This window comes from Rhincodon typus, chromosome 28 (genome assembly GCF_021869965.1).
Source record: "Rhincodon typus isolate 14 chromosome 28, sRhiTyp1.1, whole genome shotgun sequence".
NCBI classification, from domain to species: domain Eukaryota; kingdom Metazoa; phylum Chordata; class Chondrichthyes; order Orectolobiformes; family Rhincodontidae; genus Rhincodon; species Rhincodon typus.
In genome coordinates, this window is record NC_063359.1 from 32,143,169 (window position 1) to 32,163,933 (window position 20,765).

Below are 20,765 nucleotides of genomic sequence, written 5' to 3' on the forward strand. Positions count from 1 at the left end.
CGTCAGCTTTCCTGCTTCTCTGATGCTGCTTGGCCTGCTGTGTTCATCCAGCTCTACACCTTGTTATCTCATTTCTCTTTCCTGCTGGCTTTAAAAGAGAAAATCCAATTGCTCAAGCCTAAGGATAAGAATCTCCAACAACAGTGTCATCTGTACGGATACCAAGATCCTTGAGTATAAGGCAGTCATCCTTCCGATTCTTCTATATGGTTCTGAAACATGGACTAGATATATATGTCATCTCAAGGCTTGGAGAAGTACCATCAATGCTGTTGAGACACATTCTCTGCATTAGCTGGCAGGACAGATGTACTAACATCAGCAACTTGAAGGAGCCAAGAGCACCAGCATCAAAGCCATGATTATCTCTGACCAATTCCATTGTCCCAGCCATCTGTTTAGGATGCCAGAGTTCCGACTGACAAAGCAAATCTCAAGGAAGGCAGTTGAACAGGAAGAGGACTGAAAAATGCTTCAAAGACTCCATGAAGGCTTTCCTCAAGAAATACAACCTAGACATCAATACCCTCGGTCAGAAGAAACCAAGTTGGAGGGAACCTCCTTTATGAAGGAAAACAATTCTTCAAGACAACCCATTGACAAGAGGAATTATGGAAAAGAAGCCTGACAAAGGAGTGCCAGCAAACTCGAGGCCAAGGACAAATCCCACATTCTGGAAGCACCTGCTCTGGGATTGGGCTTATCGGCCACACAAGGACCCATAGAGTTCATTACCAGTGACATGGAACTTCCTAGGTGGATGGTGATACTCATTAATGACTGATTGCCAACGAAAGCAGAAAAAAAATTAAAATTGAAATGTATATTTGTGTCTGATAACATTTAAATGTGCAAAAATTAATATAGGAATGTGTAAACTATTGTACTTACATATTATTAGGAAGGAATGAAAGAAAGAAAAATTTGTATTTACATAGTGCTTTCCATAATCATTGGATGTCTCAAATGCTTTATAACCAATGAAGTACTTTTTGAAGTATAATTACTGTTGTAACATAGGAACCCTATAGCTAATTGTTGGAATATTCAGGGTATGATAAAGGTAATTTTAGAAAATTAAGATAAATTTGACAAATATGATAAAAGGATACAGTTTTAAACTAGGAAAAAGGAAACTTTGACATCAAAACTGATAAAGATTTTTCTTTCACACACAAAAGTTATGTTTATAAAGAGTGGAGTTCAGATAGACCAGTGCAGGTGAAAACTTTAGAAGTTGAAGAAACAACTGGTAATATTGCAATGGTGGAACATTAGGTTTCTGTGGATTGGTATGATGGATCTCATTGCCATTTTCATCATTAATTACCGTGTGATTTGTAAAATTGCTCAACAGTTTATACAATTTTCTTGTGACCGCGATTTCATAATTAGAGTAAATTGGTTACTATCTCCTGAAGGACTGGCCAGAAGAATGTAAGAGAATGTGTCTGATGTTTATACAATGAGGTGGTATCACATTACTTTTAGGTGTAGTTCCTGTTCACTAAATATCCATGATTCTGTCAGTGCTTTCAAAGTAAAACATTTGACAAGGAAAAAATAGTCAGTTACCGGAAATGAATCAGATTCAAAAACAAATTGAAATGTCAAGGTGATAGCTCCCCTGTGTATTTCTATGAATATGAATCCAGCGATCAAAAGAGATAGTCACCTGAAATTCGAGTAAACAACTGCAATAGATTTTCTGCTTTTCCTCTGCATGAAAGTGGTTTGACATTTTTACTGCTGTATCCATAACTGACATAAATATACACCACAGAGTGGCGAGGCTGAGGTACAGCTGACAGCCCAACATATAGTCAACAACTTTTCAGTTTCTTCAACACTAATCCTTCATTATATGTCTGTTTTTCTACAAATTCTGTGCCCATCCAGGCAAGATACAAAATGGTGGAACAAACTGTTTCTTCAGTTACCCGCAATCAGTGATGAGTGCTGACACTTCAGGTACAGTGCAACAAAGGACCTAGTATTCTGCTCCAACAATGTGTCAGTCTCAACCACTTAATGTACCCATTCTGGCATTATTCCATTTCTTGGAAAAGCTGCATGGTCACAAATATGCTTTACAGCGACAGGTTGCTGGACAGTAATCAGGAGTAGAAACGCTGGCTGATTTTCCCCAACTCCTGACACATAGATATTAAGGCCAATGGTTGCATAGCATCAAGTGCAGGTGAAACCTGAGACCTCCCAAGTTTGTATGAATAACTACCACATGGAGTGTCATGATGGCTGAATCTTACAAGATTTTGGCTAAGCGTCAATTTTGTTGAGTTTCACAGTATGAAGCCTAGTGAGATTTCTCACCGCAGCACCCCAAACTTGCCTCATTAACTATCTACCATGGATCTATGATTCCCCTTTGGTCCAATGCTAATGTGATTCTATCACTCGCCATAGCTGGAGGAACTCACAATTCATTGGATCTCCTGGAATAGATTGACGCTCCGGGAGCCAGCACCATCTTTAAACCCTGGGTGAATACTGACTAAGCATTGGTATTGTGGAGTTGCCTCTCACTGTCAATGTGGTAGCAAAACAGCCCCAGCACACGCTGCTCACCCCATGTAATTGGCACGGTTGAGAATTTCTGGCACATGCAGCTCCTGTCACTGTCTAACTACCAGGTCACACAGCTTCCATGTCGTTAGCTACATCCCATCCTACTAACCTCTCTGAATCAACTGTCCCTGATGCTCATTGCAGACTTGCGTCTTATCATTTGTCCAGTGGGGTATTGTCAGAGACATGCAAGCATTTGGACAGAGATGAGATTTTCTTCATCAAAAGCAAACTGAAGCAAAATGAATAGAATCTGCAGGCTGCCCCACAATACAAATGAAATGCTGGCGTGATGACCAATGACTATTTTACATTATACAATAGTTTGCCACATCTACTGGAACTGAATATCAGTCAGGTTCTGTCTGGTGTGTACTGCGTGATGCAGCTGAGCACTTTCATGCATAAAGAGAGCTTCCTCTAACTTAATGTCTTTGTCCTGTTCCTCAGAAGACAGCTCCCGCTCTGCCAGTTCCTCAGTATCCAACATATCATTTTGTTTTCTGGAATTTTCTGAAGAAGGGTCTAGGCCCGTAACGTCAGCCTTCCTGCTCCTCTGATGCTGCTTGGCCTGCTGTGTTCATCCAGCTGTACACCTTATTATATCATTTTGTTGTCTGTTTCAGTTATGCAGAGCACAACACATCAGGATGATGTTTGGAATATATTGCAGGTCCCATCTATGACTGGTCCAAGCAGCAGAACCATATCTTCAGTAGCCGTATTGTCAGCTCCACCATGGCCCCAGTCAAAACAAGGCATCATTGTATTTGTTCTCACAACAGACAGGACAGAGGGCTGCACAGTGGTGTCATCAGCAATGGTTGCAGAGGGTAGCCCTTTTCCATTGAGCAGCCTTGTAAGGTATCTGAACCCTTAAATGCAGCAGGTAAATGAGAGTACTCTGGGATGTAAAGATTGTGGGCAGCTACCAGGGTAGTGGAATCACATCTCCAAGAATTGGAATCTGAACATTAATGGATTGGAAGGCCTTCCTATTGATGAACTCTGCAGTTCTGTAATACAACTCACTCCGTGTTAATGCATGCAGTTGATGGCATCTGCACCTGCGGAAAACCATTATTTCTGAATGCTACTGCCCAGACTGCAGCACGGACCTCATGATGGGGAAACAAAATGGACCAGTCTGATCTTGCACAGATGCCATCAGTCGCTGTCCTGATATATTTGTAAGTGCATGACTGAGAGATCTCACACAAGTCGCCCAACGTACTCTGGAAGCAGCCAATTGCATCAAAGTTCAAAGCCGCTGTCACCTTTACAGCTCCTGGGAAGGGATTCCCACATTACTGTAGGTCTCAACACCTGATCCAGCAGTTGGCACAATTCCATTACAGTGTCCCAGGACATACGGAGCCTTCATCAACACTGCACCTTGTTCATCTAAGGAAATAGATTCAAAGACGACAGACCCTGGCTGTCCTGTTGCTCCAACACATTCTGAGGTTCCCTACAGCTTTACCCTCTTCTTCATCTGCCTTCACCTTCTTAGCAAGGCAGCTACAGCGACCAACATTACACAGTGGCTGGGTTCATGGCTCCTGCTGGCAGGAATCTATGTGGGAACATATGGAACAGAACAGGTACTTAGCACAGAGAAGGTTCAGTGCTGGCATTACCCACAGATAATGACTGCACACACTTCTCCATACCTTAAGAAATACTAAATCCTGACAATGAGGGCCATGTATGGAGTTCTCAAGGCTCTTTGGGACAGCCACCTGCTTGATGGAGGAGCTGCACCGGATAAGTGAGCAACCAGAACAATCTGTTGGGATTGTTCCATGCACTGTGAATACTTTCCACCCCAGCCCCACATGAACCACAGAAGTTAGCAATACATGCAGTCAGGTTTATCATTATACTCAGAGTGGATGTGTAGAGGGGATCGGTTCTGTGCACCACAGTGCCCTTGGAAGTCTTGTAAGTAGTGTGTAGGTGTGGCCAGAATCTGCCTCTTTTAAAGTTGGTGGTGATAACAATTGCTTCATTGAGATCTTTGTGTGCAATTTGCAAGGCCAGTGACGTGGTGGACATCTCCTGTGACCAGCATTTGAACTCCCCAAATGCAGACTGTGTGCGTTTCAATAATATGATTGCAAATAAAGTGTAGGTATATTTTGCATGTGCATGATTAATGCCTTTGTCCCTTTAATGTCCTCCTGTCCAGCAGAAGTGGAACCTGCTATTTCAGCCATCAAATTGACACTGACTACCCATAGTGCCCCCGGACACTGCCCCAGGTTTTATTAGTTGCAAGCTGCTTCTAAAAAACAGTAAGTGATGGCAGGGAATGCAGCTTGCAGCAGACACCCTCAGCGGTGGGCTCTACCTGGATGCTTCCGTGTGCTCTTTTGCCTTGCATCTCCTGAACAGCTCATTTTTACCAATCCCCTCCCCTACAACTACACCTCCGAGTTTCCACTTTGCTCCCTGAGCCCCGACATTACACTTTGAAGATGCCTGCTATGCTCCCCCCGTAGCCTTCCATTCTGTACTGCTTACCCACTTTGTACCTTCACTTTCCCCCTCATTGCCCTTGTCCCCACTTCAACAGATGCTTTTGCTTCCCCCCCTCCCCCAACTTGAATGCTCCCATCACCTATTGCCATAGATCTGTTCTTTGTCACCAACCCCGTTCTCCTTTCAACAGCTTAATGTGGGGACCCACACAACTAATTACTCTCCTGCCCCATGACCAGCTGTGACAGACAGACCTTGGACTGCTGCTTCTCCCTGATGGAAAACATGCAACTCTCCTGACTGCTTCTGATAGCTCAATGGGACTGACCATAGCAAAATTCCTGGACTGTAGATGGACATATTCCATGAACGTGACCACTCAAAGTGGACGATAGACTGTGACCCAGCCCCTGGATTGTGTGCAGACTGCACCCTTAGCTGATGACAGCAGACCCCCTTGAGTTGAAGAAGAACGACCCCACCACCACCACACACACACACACACACACACACACACACACACACACTTTGAGACATGGCCATTACTGTAGGTGTCTCACTGTGGCATACAGCATGCTGTCCAGCACTGGACTTATCATTACTGACAAGCAGCTTGGTTCTGTGTGAAAGCAAAACAGCAAGTCAAAACAGCAGGACTATAAGCTGTTAGGTTCTGGCTTAACTCCCGTCATGCTAAAACGCAGGGCAAGCAGGGTTGCAGGTAGACACTAAGTGATTAAGCACTAAGAGAGCAAGCAAGCAGCCCTGAGTTACTGTTTGAGATACAGCCTGGTCCAGTCTGTAAGCTGGGCCCCGTCCCTTTGTAATGTACCCTTGCTGCAGCATTTCAATGCTAGTTGCCAGTGTGTGCCTCTAAGTGTAGCTTTAAAGTGCAAAAGAGTCTTGCAAGTGAATCACAGAAGTGCCGTGAGAGTTCTGAGAGGTTGGCAATTGCCAGATGCCAATCCAGAGGAGCAAGTGGTGAGCCGAAGTCACCAGTTACTTGCTCTGATTTCCATGGCAGTAGCTGTCAATGACTTGTTTCCTCATGGATGGTGATAGAATAGGAAGCTGTACAGCAATGAGATGAAATTCATTGTTAGTGATACTGTTAAGTAACAATGCCTTTTAATAGACATCTTGTATTGTTTGGCGAGAATTTCACCTCGATGCTGATAACTGTACTATAGCCAAGTTTGCAGGTGGCGCAAAAATAGGTGGGATGATAACTGGTTAGGATGACACCAAATATTATGTGAGAAAATGTGAGGTTATGCACTTTGGCAGGAAGAATAGGAGCTGAATATTACTTAAATGAAGAAAGACTGCAGAAAGCTGCAACATAGAAGAAGTTGAGAGTCCTCATCCATAAAATCACAAAAAGCTAGCACTCAAGTTCATTGGGCAATAGGAAAGTTACATGGAATGCTGTCCTTTATTTCAAAGGGAATAGACTAAAGAAGTGGGGAAGTTTTGCTAAAACTATAGAAAGTATTAGTTCTATCACAGCTGGACTATTGTGAACAGCTTTGAGCCCCTTAATGAAGGAAAAATATACTGGCATTGCAGGCAGTCCAGAGAAAGTTCAATAGGCCTGATACCAGGTATGGAGAAACTGTCTTAAAAGGTGAGTCATAGAGTAATTGAGTTATACAGCATGGAAATAGACTCTTTGGTTCAACTCGTCTGCGCCAACCAGACATCCTAAACTGATCTAGTCTCATTTCCCAGCATTAAACCCATATTGCTGTAAACCCTTCCTGTCCATGTACCCATCCAGATGCTTTTTAAATGTTGTAATTGTACCCAACTTCATCACCTCTTCTGGCAGCTTGATCCATACATACACCACCCTCTGCGTGTAAAAGTTGCCCCTCAGCTCCCTTCTAAATCTTTCCCCTCTCACCTTAAACCTATATCCTCGAGTTTTGGGAAAAAGACCTTGGATTGAGTGGGTTCGGCCTTTACTCATTGGAATTTAGAAGAATCAAAGGCGACCTTATTGAAATATACAAGATTCTTGGGGACTTGACTGGGTAGATGCAGAAAGGTTGTTCCCCTTGTGGGAGAGTCTAGAACCAGAGGGTATAAGCACACAGTAAGTGGTCACACATTCAAGGCAGAAATGACAAGGAATTTCTTCTCTCAAAGGATAATGAACCTGTGAAATTCTTTACCGCAGAGGGCTGTTGAGTCATTTAAGTATATTCAAGGCTAGACAGTGAGATGTTCAATCAGTAAGGGAATCAAGGATTATAAGAAAAAGACAGGAAGGTGGAGTTAAGGATTATCAAATCAGCCATGATCTCATTGAATGGTGGAGTAGACTTAATAGGCTGAATGGCCTATTTCTGCTCCTTTATCTTACGGTCTTATGGTAACTCTGTTTGAAAATACAGTGACATTGAGAAAGGCCTTGCCCATCTTCTCATGTAATTCCCCAGATTTCTCATCATAGCCCAGTTTGTTCAGGCCTCTGTAAAAATCCACCGAATGAGTCCATCAATGGAGATGATGCTGAGGTATTGGTTGTTAGAATTTATGAAGCATTGAGTGAGGTTAGAAATTGGAAAACCTGAACTCTAACTCTCACCAAGAAGCAGTTGATGTTAATTGAAAATGTCAAAACTGAAATTGATGGATGTTTGTTTCAGCAATGGTATTAAAGCCTACGGAACCAGGATGGTTAAATGGCTATTAAGATACAGATCAACTATGATCTAATTGAATGGTGTTACAAGCTGTGTATGGATTAAATCCTGTCCTCATATTTCTGGACTCTGTTTTTTAAAACAAAAATAAACTTCTATTTTTCAGGTTTCTGAGAACCTGGTACAGAAGAATGGAGATTTTGTCATTCGCGACTCACTCACATGTGTTGGTGATTATGTGCTGACCTGTCGATGGAAAAATGAACCCCTGCATTTCAAAATCAACAAGGTGATGATCAAACCTAATGAGGCCTACACCCACATCCAGTACCTGTTTGAGAGGGAGAGTTTTGACAACATCCCTGCTCTGGTCAGGTTTTACATTGGGAACCGCAAACCGGTCTCTGAACAGAGCGGTGCCATCATCTGCACTCCAATCAACCGCACCCTCCCTCTCCGCTACCTGGAGGCCAGCTATGGACTGTCCAATGGGAAACACAGCCTGACCCATCCAACAACCAACCAGAAAGGTGGATACATCAAGAGGCGCAGTGTGACTATGACGGACGGCCTGACATCTGACAAGATTATCCGCAATGACAGCTGTGGAAACAGGTAAATGTTTTGGGGTTTTAGAATCCAAAATAAAAGCCTCAGCTTCCCCTCCAAAGAAAACAAGGATCAAATTATTAACAACAGCCCTGTAAAAAGCTCTGTCTCTGTGTAGATATGCATGTTAGTCAAGGGCAGGATAAACATCAGCCTTGATTCCTTCTTTCTCTCATGATCAACTCACCTGATTGCCTAAAAGGCACTCGGCTGATGTTTTGGACCATGGTAAGCACTAAAGAAGCCACCACATGACGGTGCCTTGAGGAGATGAAGTAGGGGGAGGGGGCATACCGAGGGGTGAGTTTGTATTAAAGCAGACCATATTTTCAGACTTCCCACTGTGGGGTAGGCAGGCAATTAGCTTACCACTCCCCTGTCTCATCACCATGGCTACAGTGATGGTTTGGGTGGTCGTATGAAGTCTTTAAAAAGCAAATTGAGAGTCTAATGTATGTTCGACATCAATTACTCTAGGTGAAATGCATTAGGTACAGATTTACCCGCTCTGATTAAAGAGGATTCTTTCCATTTGTGAGGGGTAACGGGGAGTAGGAGTGCTGCTCAGGACTGTCAGAACACCAGGCCTGCTGCCTTTCTTGATACCCCCAGTACATTCTTGCAGCCTGGATGCGGACCAGGCTGCCTGACAGGGTGGTGGTTCGAGATGGCTAGCTGCCTCAGAAATACCTGGCCTCCATCTCCATCCCACTGTCCTGATGGTAACAAGGCTTTGTCCTCAAAATTGAGCAGGCCACACACCAGGAACAGAGGCTGGCAGGCCACTGCTTCCTGTGGTTCTGGTCCGCTTGGGGTGGAACTTTCACTCACACATTATGAACAGAGGTGAAATTTCTCAGAGTGTTTTGTGGCCTCTTAACAACTCAATGATGTATAAATGAAGAAGTTCTCTCACCGGTCCCTATCCTTTTTCCAGTATTCCATCACCACATCACAAGGAAACAATTCGGAACTTTGCTCTCAGTATGGACCAAATCAAGGATATTCACCATGGAATGTCTCCAGTGAACGAGATTCCTCTGTCTCCAGAATACAGCACAAGTAAGTGGGATATCAGCAGTACTGTGATGGTAAACTCCTAATTGGTTAATTCACAAAACAGTTCACAAAATTCTGAACAGACATTAATCATCATTTAAAAATCAGTAATGTTCTGAAGGATAGAATATAGTATCATCGCGAGTTTATTTTTAAATCTGGCCTCACAATTATAGAGGAATAATAGCCATGGGTCCTGCTCCTGATCACTATCCAGTGACTCCCTGAAGGAAAGTGCACTTTTTGTGGACATCAGATGAGATCCAGCTCTTTCTTGGGCCCATACTCTGGCTTATTTTCAGGTCTGAGGCCTGGCATCTCAGGCCTGGCCCTGTCTAAGGCTGCAGTAAACTTCCGCTGTCAAAAATCATCACGGCTCAGGCCTGTGCATGAAGAATGGACACCAACTGCAATGCGGAGGGGTCCAGGCCGCATGGAACTGTAGCCTCCAATGAGATAATTTGAAAAAGGACAGAGAAGTGTGCGAATCAGAACACTTACATTTAACTTTTTGTAACATCTTCCACAGGTTTGAAGCACAAAAGCCAGCTAGGCCGAGTGGCAAGGATGATGCCATCGTCGCCAGTTATGCGACGGTCTAGTGAGCCACAGCTTAGCCCACCCATTGGTAACAAACTGTGTCAAGACTCTAACAGGGGAGGCCCCTCAGAAGCCTCAAGTGGGCCTCACTGTAATAGCACACACTCGACCCCGTTGCATGGCTCCTCACAGTCAGCCCAAAGGAAGGCCTCGGATAATTTCAGAGAAGCAGAACACACCCACTACTGTGAGCTACGACCCTCATCCCCCCTTGACTGGGAGAGACAGCAGCTAGAACTGACCCTCAAGCAAAGTCAACTGATGGCAAAAAGCTACGTAGAACGGTTGAAGGTTGAGGAAAATCCCAACATCTCCAGCTGGCAGTCTGAGACGAACTTTGGGATCATGGAGACAGAAACATTCCTCAGTCCAATGCCGGCTTTCACAGAAAAGGAGGAGGTGCTGCAGTTCACAGCCCCGATCATTGAAATGGTGTCAGCCTTTAAGCCAAATGCATACCAGTTGATACTTATTCCCTCGGAGAATAAGCCACTCGAGATGACAGTGCTGAAGAAAGTCAAGGAGTTGTTGGCTGAGGAGGATCCAAAAACCACAGCCAAGCACATCACAAAAGTAGATTGCACGGTGAGAAAATTTGAGTGCTGGTTTGATTGTCCCCAGTTGTATCTTCAATTTTGAGTTGCGGAATTATCAAACTTCCCTTTTTGGCAATTCCTCACCAGAACCTCAATATTCCAGTTGTTAATGACACTGCTTGGTGCCATAAAGTTTTTATTGACATCATTCCATTTGTCTCCTGAGAATTTCCCAAAGTGCTTCATAGCCAATGAATAACTTCTGAAGTGCGCAGTTACTGCAGTCTTGTAGGCATATGCCAATTGATTTAAGCGCAACAAAGTCTTACTAACAGCAAGGAAATAAATAACAATTGTATTTATTTATTTATTTATTTTTGGACGAGAGATAAATTTTGACCATGACATCCCAGGAACACTTCTTTGAAGTGTTAAGGGATTTTCTGTATCCACCTGACTGAGTATGCAGGGAAATAATTTAAAGCCTCATCCAAAAATTTGTGCCACCATCAATGCAACACTCCTTCAGTGCTGCACTGAGCTATAAGCCGACGTCATACACCTAAATCCACACTAGACTTTGAATCCCACAGCCTCTGACTTAGAGTAAAAGTGCTACCAGTGAGTCAAACTGAAACAGTATAGGCCAGCAAGGTAATAATTGATACACTTTCTGCAGTGTTAGCTAGATTCAGCCAGGAATTAGATGTACTGATCTAGGGAAGGGATATGAAGTCGGCCTGGGATAGTTCAATTGTGATGCCACTACAGTTGAATACAATTTGGACATTCACTACTGAGGCCTTCACAACAAGAGTGGTCACTTGGATGGGATGGCAGATGGTAGCTAAGCCAAAAACATTTTATACTAACAGGAGTTAGCAAACTTAAAAGAGGAAATAAAAGGTATTGATTTTGTTTTATTTATTTATCTTGAAACAATGTTGTTGGCATATTATTGGTTGTTCCAAAATCTCAGTTCAATATAGTTTTTGGGACAATAGCGACACTTTTCTTTTAAACTAAAGTTAAAATCTTTCAGTATATTTGAAGGTAGACGTGGATTCCAAGTATTTATTATGTTTGTTTGTGAGAAAAATGTTCGTCCAAAACTGTTAATCAAGATTCTTGATGTTTCATACTTGGCAGAATAACTGCAAGATGCTGTTTGATAAACAGATCGATATTCAGTGGGTGAATGTGATGCCTGTTATTTGTGTTTGCGTAATTGCTGAGAGTGCAAGTTGATTAATCTCCTTTACATCCTGTCCACACAGGTTGCTAGGATACTGGCTGTTTCTAAGGAACGGCAGAAGCAGATGGGAGTGAGCTCAGGCCTGGAGTTACTCACTCTTCCACATGGGCACCAGCTCCGACTCGACTTATTGGAACGGTGAGAGAAGCAGAGAGTCGTGATGCAAACCACGTTCTGTATTCTTGGCTGTGTGGCAGCTCATTTACTTTAAAACAGAAGGACTCATAGCAACAGCTTCTTATAAGTCTGGCATCAATTCGTAAAATCTCTATTGAATTCAGTGGGACAACAACGCTATATTTGAACAGACCTGTTTACTTATACTCAATTAGATGGTGCATCTACTACAGCACACATTTACAAACTGAGTTCATATTTTGCATTCCAACATACAAAGTAGGAGAAATAGACCATTCAGCCCCTCGAGCTTGTTCTGCCATTCAATTAGATAATGGCTGATCTGTTTGTGTTTTGAATTCCACATTCCCAATTACCCTGATAACTTTGGATTCCCCTGCCTAAAAAATATGCAATGATCCACTCCCATTGCGACTTCTGATGAACACAGTTCCAAAGTTGCACAACCCTCCGAGAGAAAAAAAACCTCCTCCCTTCTTCCTTAAAAGAGTGACCCCTAATTTTAAAACAGCATTCCTTAATCTGGACTCACCCATAAGAGGAAACATCCTTTTCTCATTTTTCTTTCCTGAGGGAAAGAGAGTGACTTTGTCATTTTCTTCCCCCTTTCCTGAAGATACTGATCTCCCAGCTTTTCTCTGCATCCATGTGCTCACTTTTTTCAGATCAGAATTCTAAGACATGGAGGGTAAACAGACTTTTTCTCAATGATTGCCATTACAGAATGGAGTCACTAGAGAGTAACCTGGAGCAGAAGCGCTTTTGATTGTTTTCATCTTCCCTTCTATTGCCTGGGAAAATAAAGACCAATTTTGACATTCCTACCAGTGCTGCCTCAGTCTGTGAGTTGAACAGCACACCAAAACTTGCAAGTGCCCCTCCAAGCCACCATTATTCTGACTTAGAAATATATTGCTGTTCTTTCACTGTTGCTGGGTCAAAATTCTGGAACTCCCTCCCTATCACTATTGTGGGTCAACCCACAGCACATGAACCGCAGTGGTTGAAGAAGACAGCTCACCAACAACTTCTCAAGGGCAACTATGGGCAGTCATTAAATGTTGGCCCTGCCAGAGATGCCCACATTCTGTGAGCTACATAACACAGCAAGTTTGCCCTTGGAACTGAAGTAGTGAGTTCCCACCAAGCTTTCAAAGGCTGGAAACCACCTCACATTTGTCTCCATTGTCACCTCCCAAATTTCACAACAACTTCAACATATGGGTCTTTAGAAGCAGAATCTGATATTTGTTTTAAGGAAACAGTAGTCATCCCCCATTGGTGCTTTCAGGGGAGGAGTTAAAGGGAGGAAAAGCACAAGCAGGCATGTCAGGGTGATTGTCTTTGCTTTATCCTGTTGCTTACAACATGGCTGAGCGTGAGGTGGGATTCATTCCCAGCGTTAGAAAGGAAAATGTGGGAGAATCTTCATCTGATCCTTCACTCGGTTTCTTACCTGCTGAATGTGTTCAAAGGTGATAGCTGAGCAGTCTGTGTATGCTCTTTCTCTAGTGAGGAATGGTGTACTTCTGTGTATCAAAACAGGACCTGCACAGGAATTGTTGCACTAACATTGGAACTCTCAACTATACTTTGCAGTTGAATATATACTTGCTGTATTTTGCACAGTGAGTGACCAATTTTGTAAAAACTGTCAGGATGTTTGAAAACTCAAATCTCCTGCTATCAATTACAACATATATCTCTTATTTTCAATGGTACATTCATTCACTGATTTTACCTGTGAGCAACCTAAAGATTAATTTGAAGAAGTTTAATATTGACTCTGAAAGCTGCATAATCTGTTGATCAGTTTATAGCAGCTCTGGATGAAGCCCTTAACAAAGATACTATGAGTACCAAAAATAAAGCTTTGGTACGATGGCAGGTAAAATCATTGAATGGTTGCACCAGATTAAAGTGATAGATAATAACGAGTGACATCCAGACTAGTGCTGTTGAATTTGAGGTCCTGATTTTAACTGACTCAAAACTCATACATTTAAACAGAGTTAAAATAAGATCTCTGAGTGTCTGGAACTGCACAGATGTAACCTAATAAGTTTGGCTAATGGACGAAGCAAAGAAAGAACGATCAAGAATAAGGAGTGTGGTGGGTCACTCAAAATCAGAGGGGTTAGAACAGGTGATATGTCATTTTACAAAATTCATTTGGTGATGTACCTTGTCCTATAAAGAATGCTCAACAACTGCTGGAGGGAATTACTTCAGAATTCTGGCAGTCAACCACAGAAGGAACAATCACGTAGTGTTCTTGAGGAGAACCCCTAAGTAATATTATTTACTAAATGAATTAGCCCGAGATTGGTGCAGAGTGCAACTTTGAAGACTTTGAAGAAAAGCTTTGCTCTTCAACAGGCATTTCTAATGAAAGATCGTCGAATTGAAACATGAACTGTGTCTCTCCCTTCCAAGTGATTTGCTGTTTGCTTCCAGCTTTTGCTGTTTTTAACTGGGTTTAATTTTGGAGCTTTTTCTTTCAGGTTTAATACCATGTCAATCATGATGGCAGTGGATATCCTGGGGTGTACTGGCAGCACAGAGGAGCGGGCAGCTCTCCTGCACAAAACTATACAGCTGGCTGCAGAACTGAAGAGCAATATGGGAAATATGTTTGGCTTTGCTGCTGTAATGAAAGCTTTAGAAATGCCTCAGGTAGGTGATGGAAACTGCGAGATAATTCTTTGGAGAGTTTCTTATCCTTGATTAATTCACTGGTCCCAACTGAGTACAAGTCTCTCAGCAAAAAGGAAGTCTTTTCAAACCTTCTCACACATCCAGTGAGAACCAATGTGCTTTATTGAATGATTTCTCTCAGCTTCTGCACTTTGCAGAGGTCTCTCTGTTCACTGCTATCTTAGAATCACAGATTACACACTTAACAGAATAGGGTATAGTGGGGCACCAGCCTCAGTGTTTCTAGACCACCAATTACCAGAGGCAAAGCAAAATACTGCGGAAGCTGGAAATCTGAAATATAAACTCTCAGCAGGTCAGGTAGCAACTTTGGAGAGAGAGAGAAACAGAATCAATATTTTAGGTGGAGATGACCTTTCTTTGTGACCTGAAGTATTAACTTTGTTTCCCTCCACAGATGCTGCACAACCTACTGAGTATTTCCAGCAATGTTTGTTTTTCTACCACTGACAAAGCCTTGTTTCTTTTGTAATTTTGTGTACAGCACATCCAAAACTACCTTGGCACCATGACAATGCAGTAATTATCTCAGTCATGTACAGCAATATCATACTAAAATTTGTCACATGGCAAAACATCAACCATAACCCCTAAGTATTTTATGCCTGATGCACAATGCAGCTAAAGGCTTTTAGTTGCCTCATTTAATGTCTTCACTCATCAGTCCTGATCCTGTATTGATCCAAAATCTATTAATGGGAAATATGAGAACTGTCCAGTAAATGTGGATTGCTGCATCTCCTTATTTACAAGGTGGCATTGATCCAAGGATGAAGCATCTTTATCCTTTTCAGATGATGTCATTGGCTTCTTTCTTGTTAGTCAAAGTACACACAAGGATAATGTTAAAATTAAATTCAAGAAACATTACAATTTTTGTTTTGTTACTTTCCAGACTTTGATAACTGGCTGATTATGGAAATCAGCGACTTATGTGTGTGAATTAAACTCTATACTTATTTGCTTGATTCTTTGTGGTCACTGTCAGGTGTCAGTTGGATTGTTGCAGATGGGGTGTGATGGATTGTTCGAGTAATTCAGTTGAAACACAAATATCCTTTAGACCTTCTTGCAGGACTAGTTAATCCTCCATGGCATTGCTCACAATGATTGTGAATCACTATTTTATGTAATTGGGTTGTTTCGTGAAAATAACATCAGGGCTACAAATTTGGGGTATTTGAATGAATCTAACTTCATTTCCAAAAACAGCGTTTTGGTATTATTCCTGGTGTTCCGAGGATTAACTTGATTGATTCTGTCAATTATTTTACAAAAAGCTCCTGAATCATAAGTTCATACATTCTTACAGAATAGTAGGATGCCATTTGACTTTTTGTGCCTGTTCTAGATTTTTGAAACACTGTCCAATTTGGTCTCATATCAAGTTTTTGGTGGTGTGTCATAGACCCGCTGACTCACACTGCAGAGAAATTTCTCCTCATTTCTCCTCTAGCCCTTTTGCCAACCATTTAATGTCTATAAAATTGTTATTAACTCACTCTGCAGAAGAAACAGTTTTCCCTATATTTGCTCAATTAAACCCCTTATTATTTTGAATATCCCTATTAGGCCTCCATTTAATTATTTCGGCTTTAAGAAAAACAATCTCAACTTCTTAATTTTCCTTCATCTTTCTGCAAAACTCCACCGTACCCTCTCCAGGGCTCTTGCATCCTTCTAATAGTATGGTTCCCCAAATTTTTCTTTATACTCATTCATGGGACGTGGGGGCTGAATGGCCAGCATTTAATGTTAATTCCGAATTGCTCAAGGGGCAGTTCAGAGTCAGTTATGTTGCCTTGTGTCTGGAGATTTCCTTCCTTAAAGCACATTAGTAAACCAGGTGGGTTTTTACAATGACCAACAGTGGTACCAAGCTAGCTTTTAATTCCAATTTTTTATTGAATTAAAATTTTACCAGCTACAATGGTGAGGTGTGAGCCCATAACCTTAGAACAATGATATGGGGTTCCACATTACTAGTCCAGTGACATAACCACTACGTCACAGCTAAAAGGTACATTCGCCATAGTCTTACCAGACCATAGGCCTGTTCCCTAATTACAGGGAGACAACTGGTGGTGGTTTAACCTGAGGTCACCATGCCTCAGGTGAGGGGACAGGTTGACAAGGAGAGTCCCCAGGGTAACCTCAGTCAGCATGGGAATTGAACTCACGCTGTTGGTGTCACTCTGCATCACAAACCAGCTGCTTTGTACATACCGCTCCAGCTGAGGCCTATCCACTGATAATAGTTTAGCGTAGCTTGCTTGCTTTGGTATTTGAAAGCCCTATTTATAAAGCCAAATATCTCAGATGTTTTCATAACTGGCTTATCACCTTGCCCTGCCACCTTCAAGGATGTGTGAATTTGTATATCCAATTTATCTGCTTTTGCATCCCTTTTAAAACATTTAGATTATTGTGCTTCTTTATACTGTTTTTCCAAAATTACATCACATCACACTTAACCCCATTGAATTGTATCTTCCACGTCTCTCTACGTCCTCCTTAAATCTGTTACTATGCTGTTCATTACATTAGTAAGTGGTGCATCATCTACAAACTTTTAAACTGTACTCACTATGTCAAAGTACAGGTCATTAATATAACAAAAAATGTAGTTGTTCTAACATTAATCCCCGGGACTGCACTCCATATTTGCATCTCGTCAAACAAACATACATTCCGCACTACTCTCTGACTCCTATCCCCTTAGCCAATATCACACCCAAGCTGCCACTGTCCCTTTATATTATTTGCTTCTCTTCTCTAAATAAGTCTGTTATGTGGTACTGTACTTTTATATATGCCTTTTGGAACAACTACTGCACTATCTTCAACAATCCACTTTGTTATTTTAACAAAGAATCCAAGGAGAGGTGAAAAATACATAACCATTGGATTACTCTCCTCCCTGATAGAAGAAAACATTGTAAAAATGAATAGTTGGTCAAGAATTAGTGTCACGCATTTTTTAAAATCCCTGTTTCGACACAGTTACAACTTCTGTTTACCTTTGTTTTTCTCCGCTTTGTAGATCTCCAGGCTTGAGCAGACATGGATGATTCTTCGACAACGACACACTGAGGGAGCAATTCTCTATGAGAAGAAACTGAAGCCCTTCATGAAAAATATGAATGAAGGAAGAGGTGATTGATCCTTTATCTGCTGTGCACAGATTTTTTTTTTAAAGAAAACCCTTCCCTACTAGGGGAAAGGGGAAGGAAGGGGCAAAACCCACCCTCAAATGTCTTTCTGTGGTGATAAATCAGCCTCTCTACTATGGGACAAAACTCCCAAATCCTGTTTTGTGCCTTGCCTGACGAGCTTGGACTGAGATTAGGAAACAACGTGGACTGGAATAGATACAGATTCAATACCTACTGATTCCTGAATTTTGACCAGGACTTTCTGGTCCGTTTGGGGAGCTGGAGAGGCTGCCAAAATAATGCAGAAGAGAATAATGTTAGTAGTCGGAAAATCGGCAAAGGCCAATTGAGCCAATTAAATGCTCAATTAGATCCTCTACCACGGTCTTTTTTTTGGGCCTTCGCTTGATTTTCTTGAGGGCTGCTATTTAGTTTTTGGGGCGGGGGGAGCTACCTTTTCATTCTCACAAATTCATTTATTGGGTGATGCAATCACGTGGTTATAATATTTTTGTATTGTGTTGACATATGGGGTATTTGGACTCACACAGAAGCAGAATTATAAGAATTAAACAATATTCTTGATTAATTGTCCATTAAACTTAAAGCCATAACAAACAAGCAAATAATTAATTTCCTGGACACCACTGTATTTAAGGTTACACAATGAAGGTGTAAGTTAACAAAGTTTTTTATTTCTAAAATAATTGACACACACCACACAAAAAGCTATCGTCCTAAACACACCTTTTGCCGACTAGTAAGTCACAACTAATGCTTTACCTATGCATAAACACACAGTTAGAACAGTTTAACTAGGCATTAAAAGCCTGCTTACAGTATCTCAGATATCAGTCTAAGATTTAACTTTAACAATGAGCACAATGTTCATTCCAATAGAATCAACACATTTATGTATAATAACTTCTGAATTTATGCAAACTTAAACGAGAGATTCCACATTAATTTTTAAGGAATTAATTACCCACATTATTTAAAGTTTTCTTGGATCCCATTTAATTGAGCATTTCTTTGTCAACAGATTTAGAACTGTCCACTCTCCTTTGCAATCTCCTTCTCCCCCACACCTCTCTTTGCAACCTTCTTCTACCCCCAAACCCTTTGCAGCCTCCTTCTCTCTCCCAAACCTATTTGCAGCCCCCTTCTCTTCCCAGACCCCTCTTGCAGTCTCCTCTCCCCATACCACCACCAGCACCCTGTGCAACCTGAATCTCCTTTAGATAGAATTAGGCAGTGGTGACAGTATCAAATGCACCACAGGATACTATAGTTCCTCTGTTACTGAAGAAGTGAGGGAGGGTATTTGTAGAGACAGGAAGCCAGAATAGCAGTTGAAATTTTGGAGTTTTGTTTCAGTACTTCTGTTAATATTTAGGCAGAATACTCCCATAGAAGTCATGTAGAGATCCTAATTTAACAGATAACTTAGTGGAATAAGAGATATTTTCTCATTCTGTGCTTCATATTCTTATTCCCTTCTACTATTTCACAATCTTCTCATGTTCTAAAAATAAAACTCTCTACATGTTCAGAAGTATCCCCGCTGACCAACACGACCTTTCCTCATGTGGTTCCCCTCATCACCTTGCTTGAACGTAACGTGGTGAATGCTGACAATGTGGAGGCATGGGAGATCAGTGAAAGTGGCGTGGAGGTAGTTATGTCACATCTGGAGGCTGCAAGGACGATTGCACATCATGGAGGCCTGTACAGAACAAATGCTGAACTGAAACTACAAGGTAAATAAATAAGGAGTGTTGTTGTCTCCTTCACCTGATTAAATACTTATATTTTTCAATAATTTCTCCATTCCCCAATTATCTCTCCACTTTCCTAATGGTGGGATGACATGCTGAGTGTGCAGCTTCATGGTTTGGGCCCTGCCTACCCTTTTCACTCCCCACCATACCAAACTTATTTTCCATGAGTGACATTTGAAAATGATCGATCATTGCAATAGCACAGCCTAACCCAGTCCTACAGGGGTCACTAACAAAAATCTGAGCTGAATATGGTTTTGCTATCTTAATTCAAAGGTACTGGAGCCAACTGTAGTCCACTATTAGTCTGGTTGAGGTCAACTAACATGGTTCAAACCAGGAAATGAAACCGCGAATCCCCTAACCTGCATGACCACACAATACTCAGTAACAATTCAAAGCCTTTATTCTAAAGGAATGTACTTTGGACTTTCCATTTATAAGCTTTTGTTCTCAAGGAACGGGAGAATATGGAAAGCTTCTCCAGAGCACATCCTCAGAAGGCGTATTTGTGCACTTTGCAAGTACAGCTGGAGGGGAAACACTGAGAAATAGCAATTACCTTGTCAGAGATAAGAAAGCAAATATTCAGCAATAGATCACGCCCCTGTGTCTCTAGAACTGCTTACAAAGCAGAACTGTGAGGCCCTTGAGTCAGCTGCTTCTGTGGGCCTGGCTTGGGAAATAGTGCAAGATGTAGGGTGGCTTAAAAGTAAGAGAATTTGTGTGTTATTACAATTCTGTAAGTACTATTAGTACATTGTCAGTTCTCAGTGCTTTCTCCTCTGAGGTATAGACTTGGATTCAGTCCAGACAGATGGGTTGAATGCTGGTGATGAAGCTCATTGTTCTTGGTGGATACAAGTCCACAACCCAGAATGCATGTAATTCAGAATAAATTTGCACTATTGTCAGTTTTATTCAGAAAGGCAATTAGGTGTCTAATGCAGGAAATTGAAATATTACAAAGGGGTATTAAAGTGTGCTCTGTTGCAGTTAGCATGGTATGCAGATATGACTTTACACTGCATCTTATGGAGTCAAATAATGGTACAACGCAGAAAGCTCACTTGAGCATCATTCCTATAATGGTTACATGATTAGACAGACTCCTCCAACCCATGGTCCTGCACATTTTCTCCTTCAAACATTTACTGAATTCCATTTTGGATGTTTCTATTGAATATGCT

The 20,765-nt window shown here is 41.7% G+C and overlaps 1 protein-coding gene across 2 annotated transcripts in view; it reads left to right on the top strand.

Annotated features, from left to right (window-relative positions):
- Window positions 1–20,765, top strand: part of LOC109937759 (SH2 domain-containing protein 3C-like) — a 152,743-nt gene that overhangs the window by 128,957 nt on the left and 3,021 nt on the right. For both annotated transcript variants that reach the window (XM_048613726.1, XM_048613727.1), the window contains 7 exons: window positions 7,891–8,339; window positions 9,271–9,395; window positions 9,922–10,577; window positions 11,806–11,921; window positions 14,426–14,597; window positions 17,683–17,794; window positions 19,348–19,554. In XM_048613726.1, coding sequence (XP_048469683.1) covers window positions 7,891–8,339; window positions 9,271–9,395; window positions 9,922–10,577; window positions 11,806–11,921; window positions 14,426–14,597; window positions 17,683–17,794; window positions 19,348–19,554 — 1,837 coding nt within the window. The remainder of the gene's footprint in view (window positions 1–7,890; window positions 8,340–9,270; window positions 9,396–9,921; window positions 10,578–11,805; window positions 11,922–14,425; window positions 14,598–17,682; window positions 17,795–19,347; window positions 19,555–20,765) is intronic.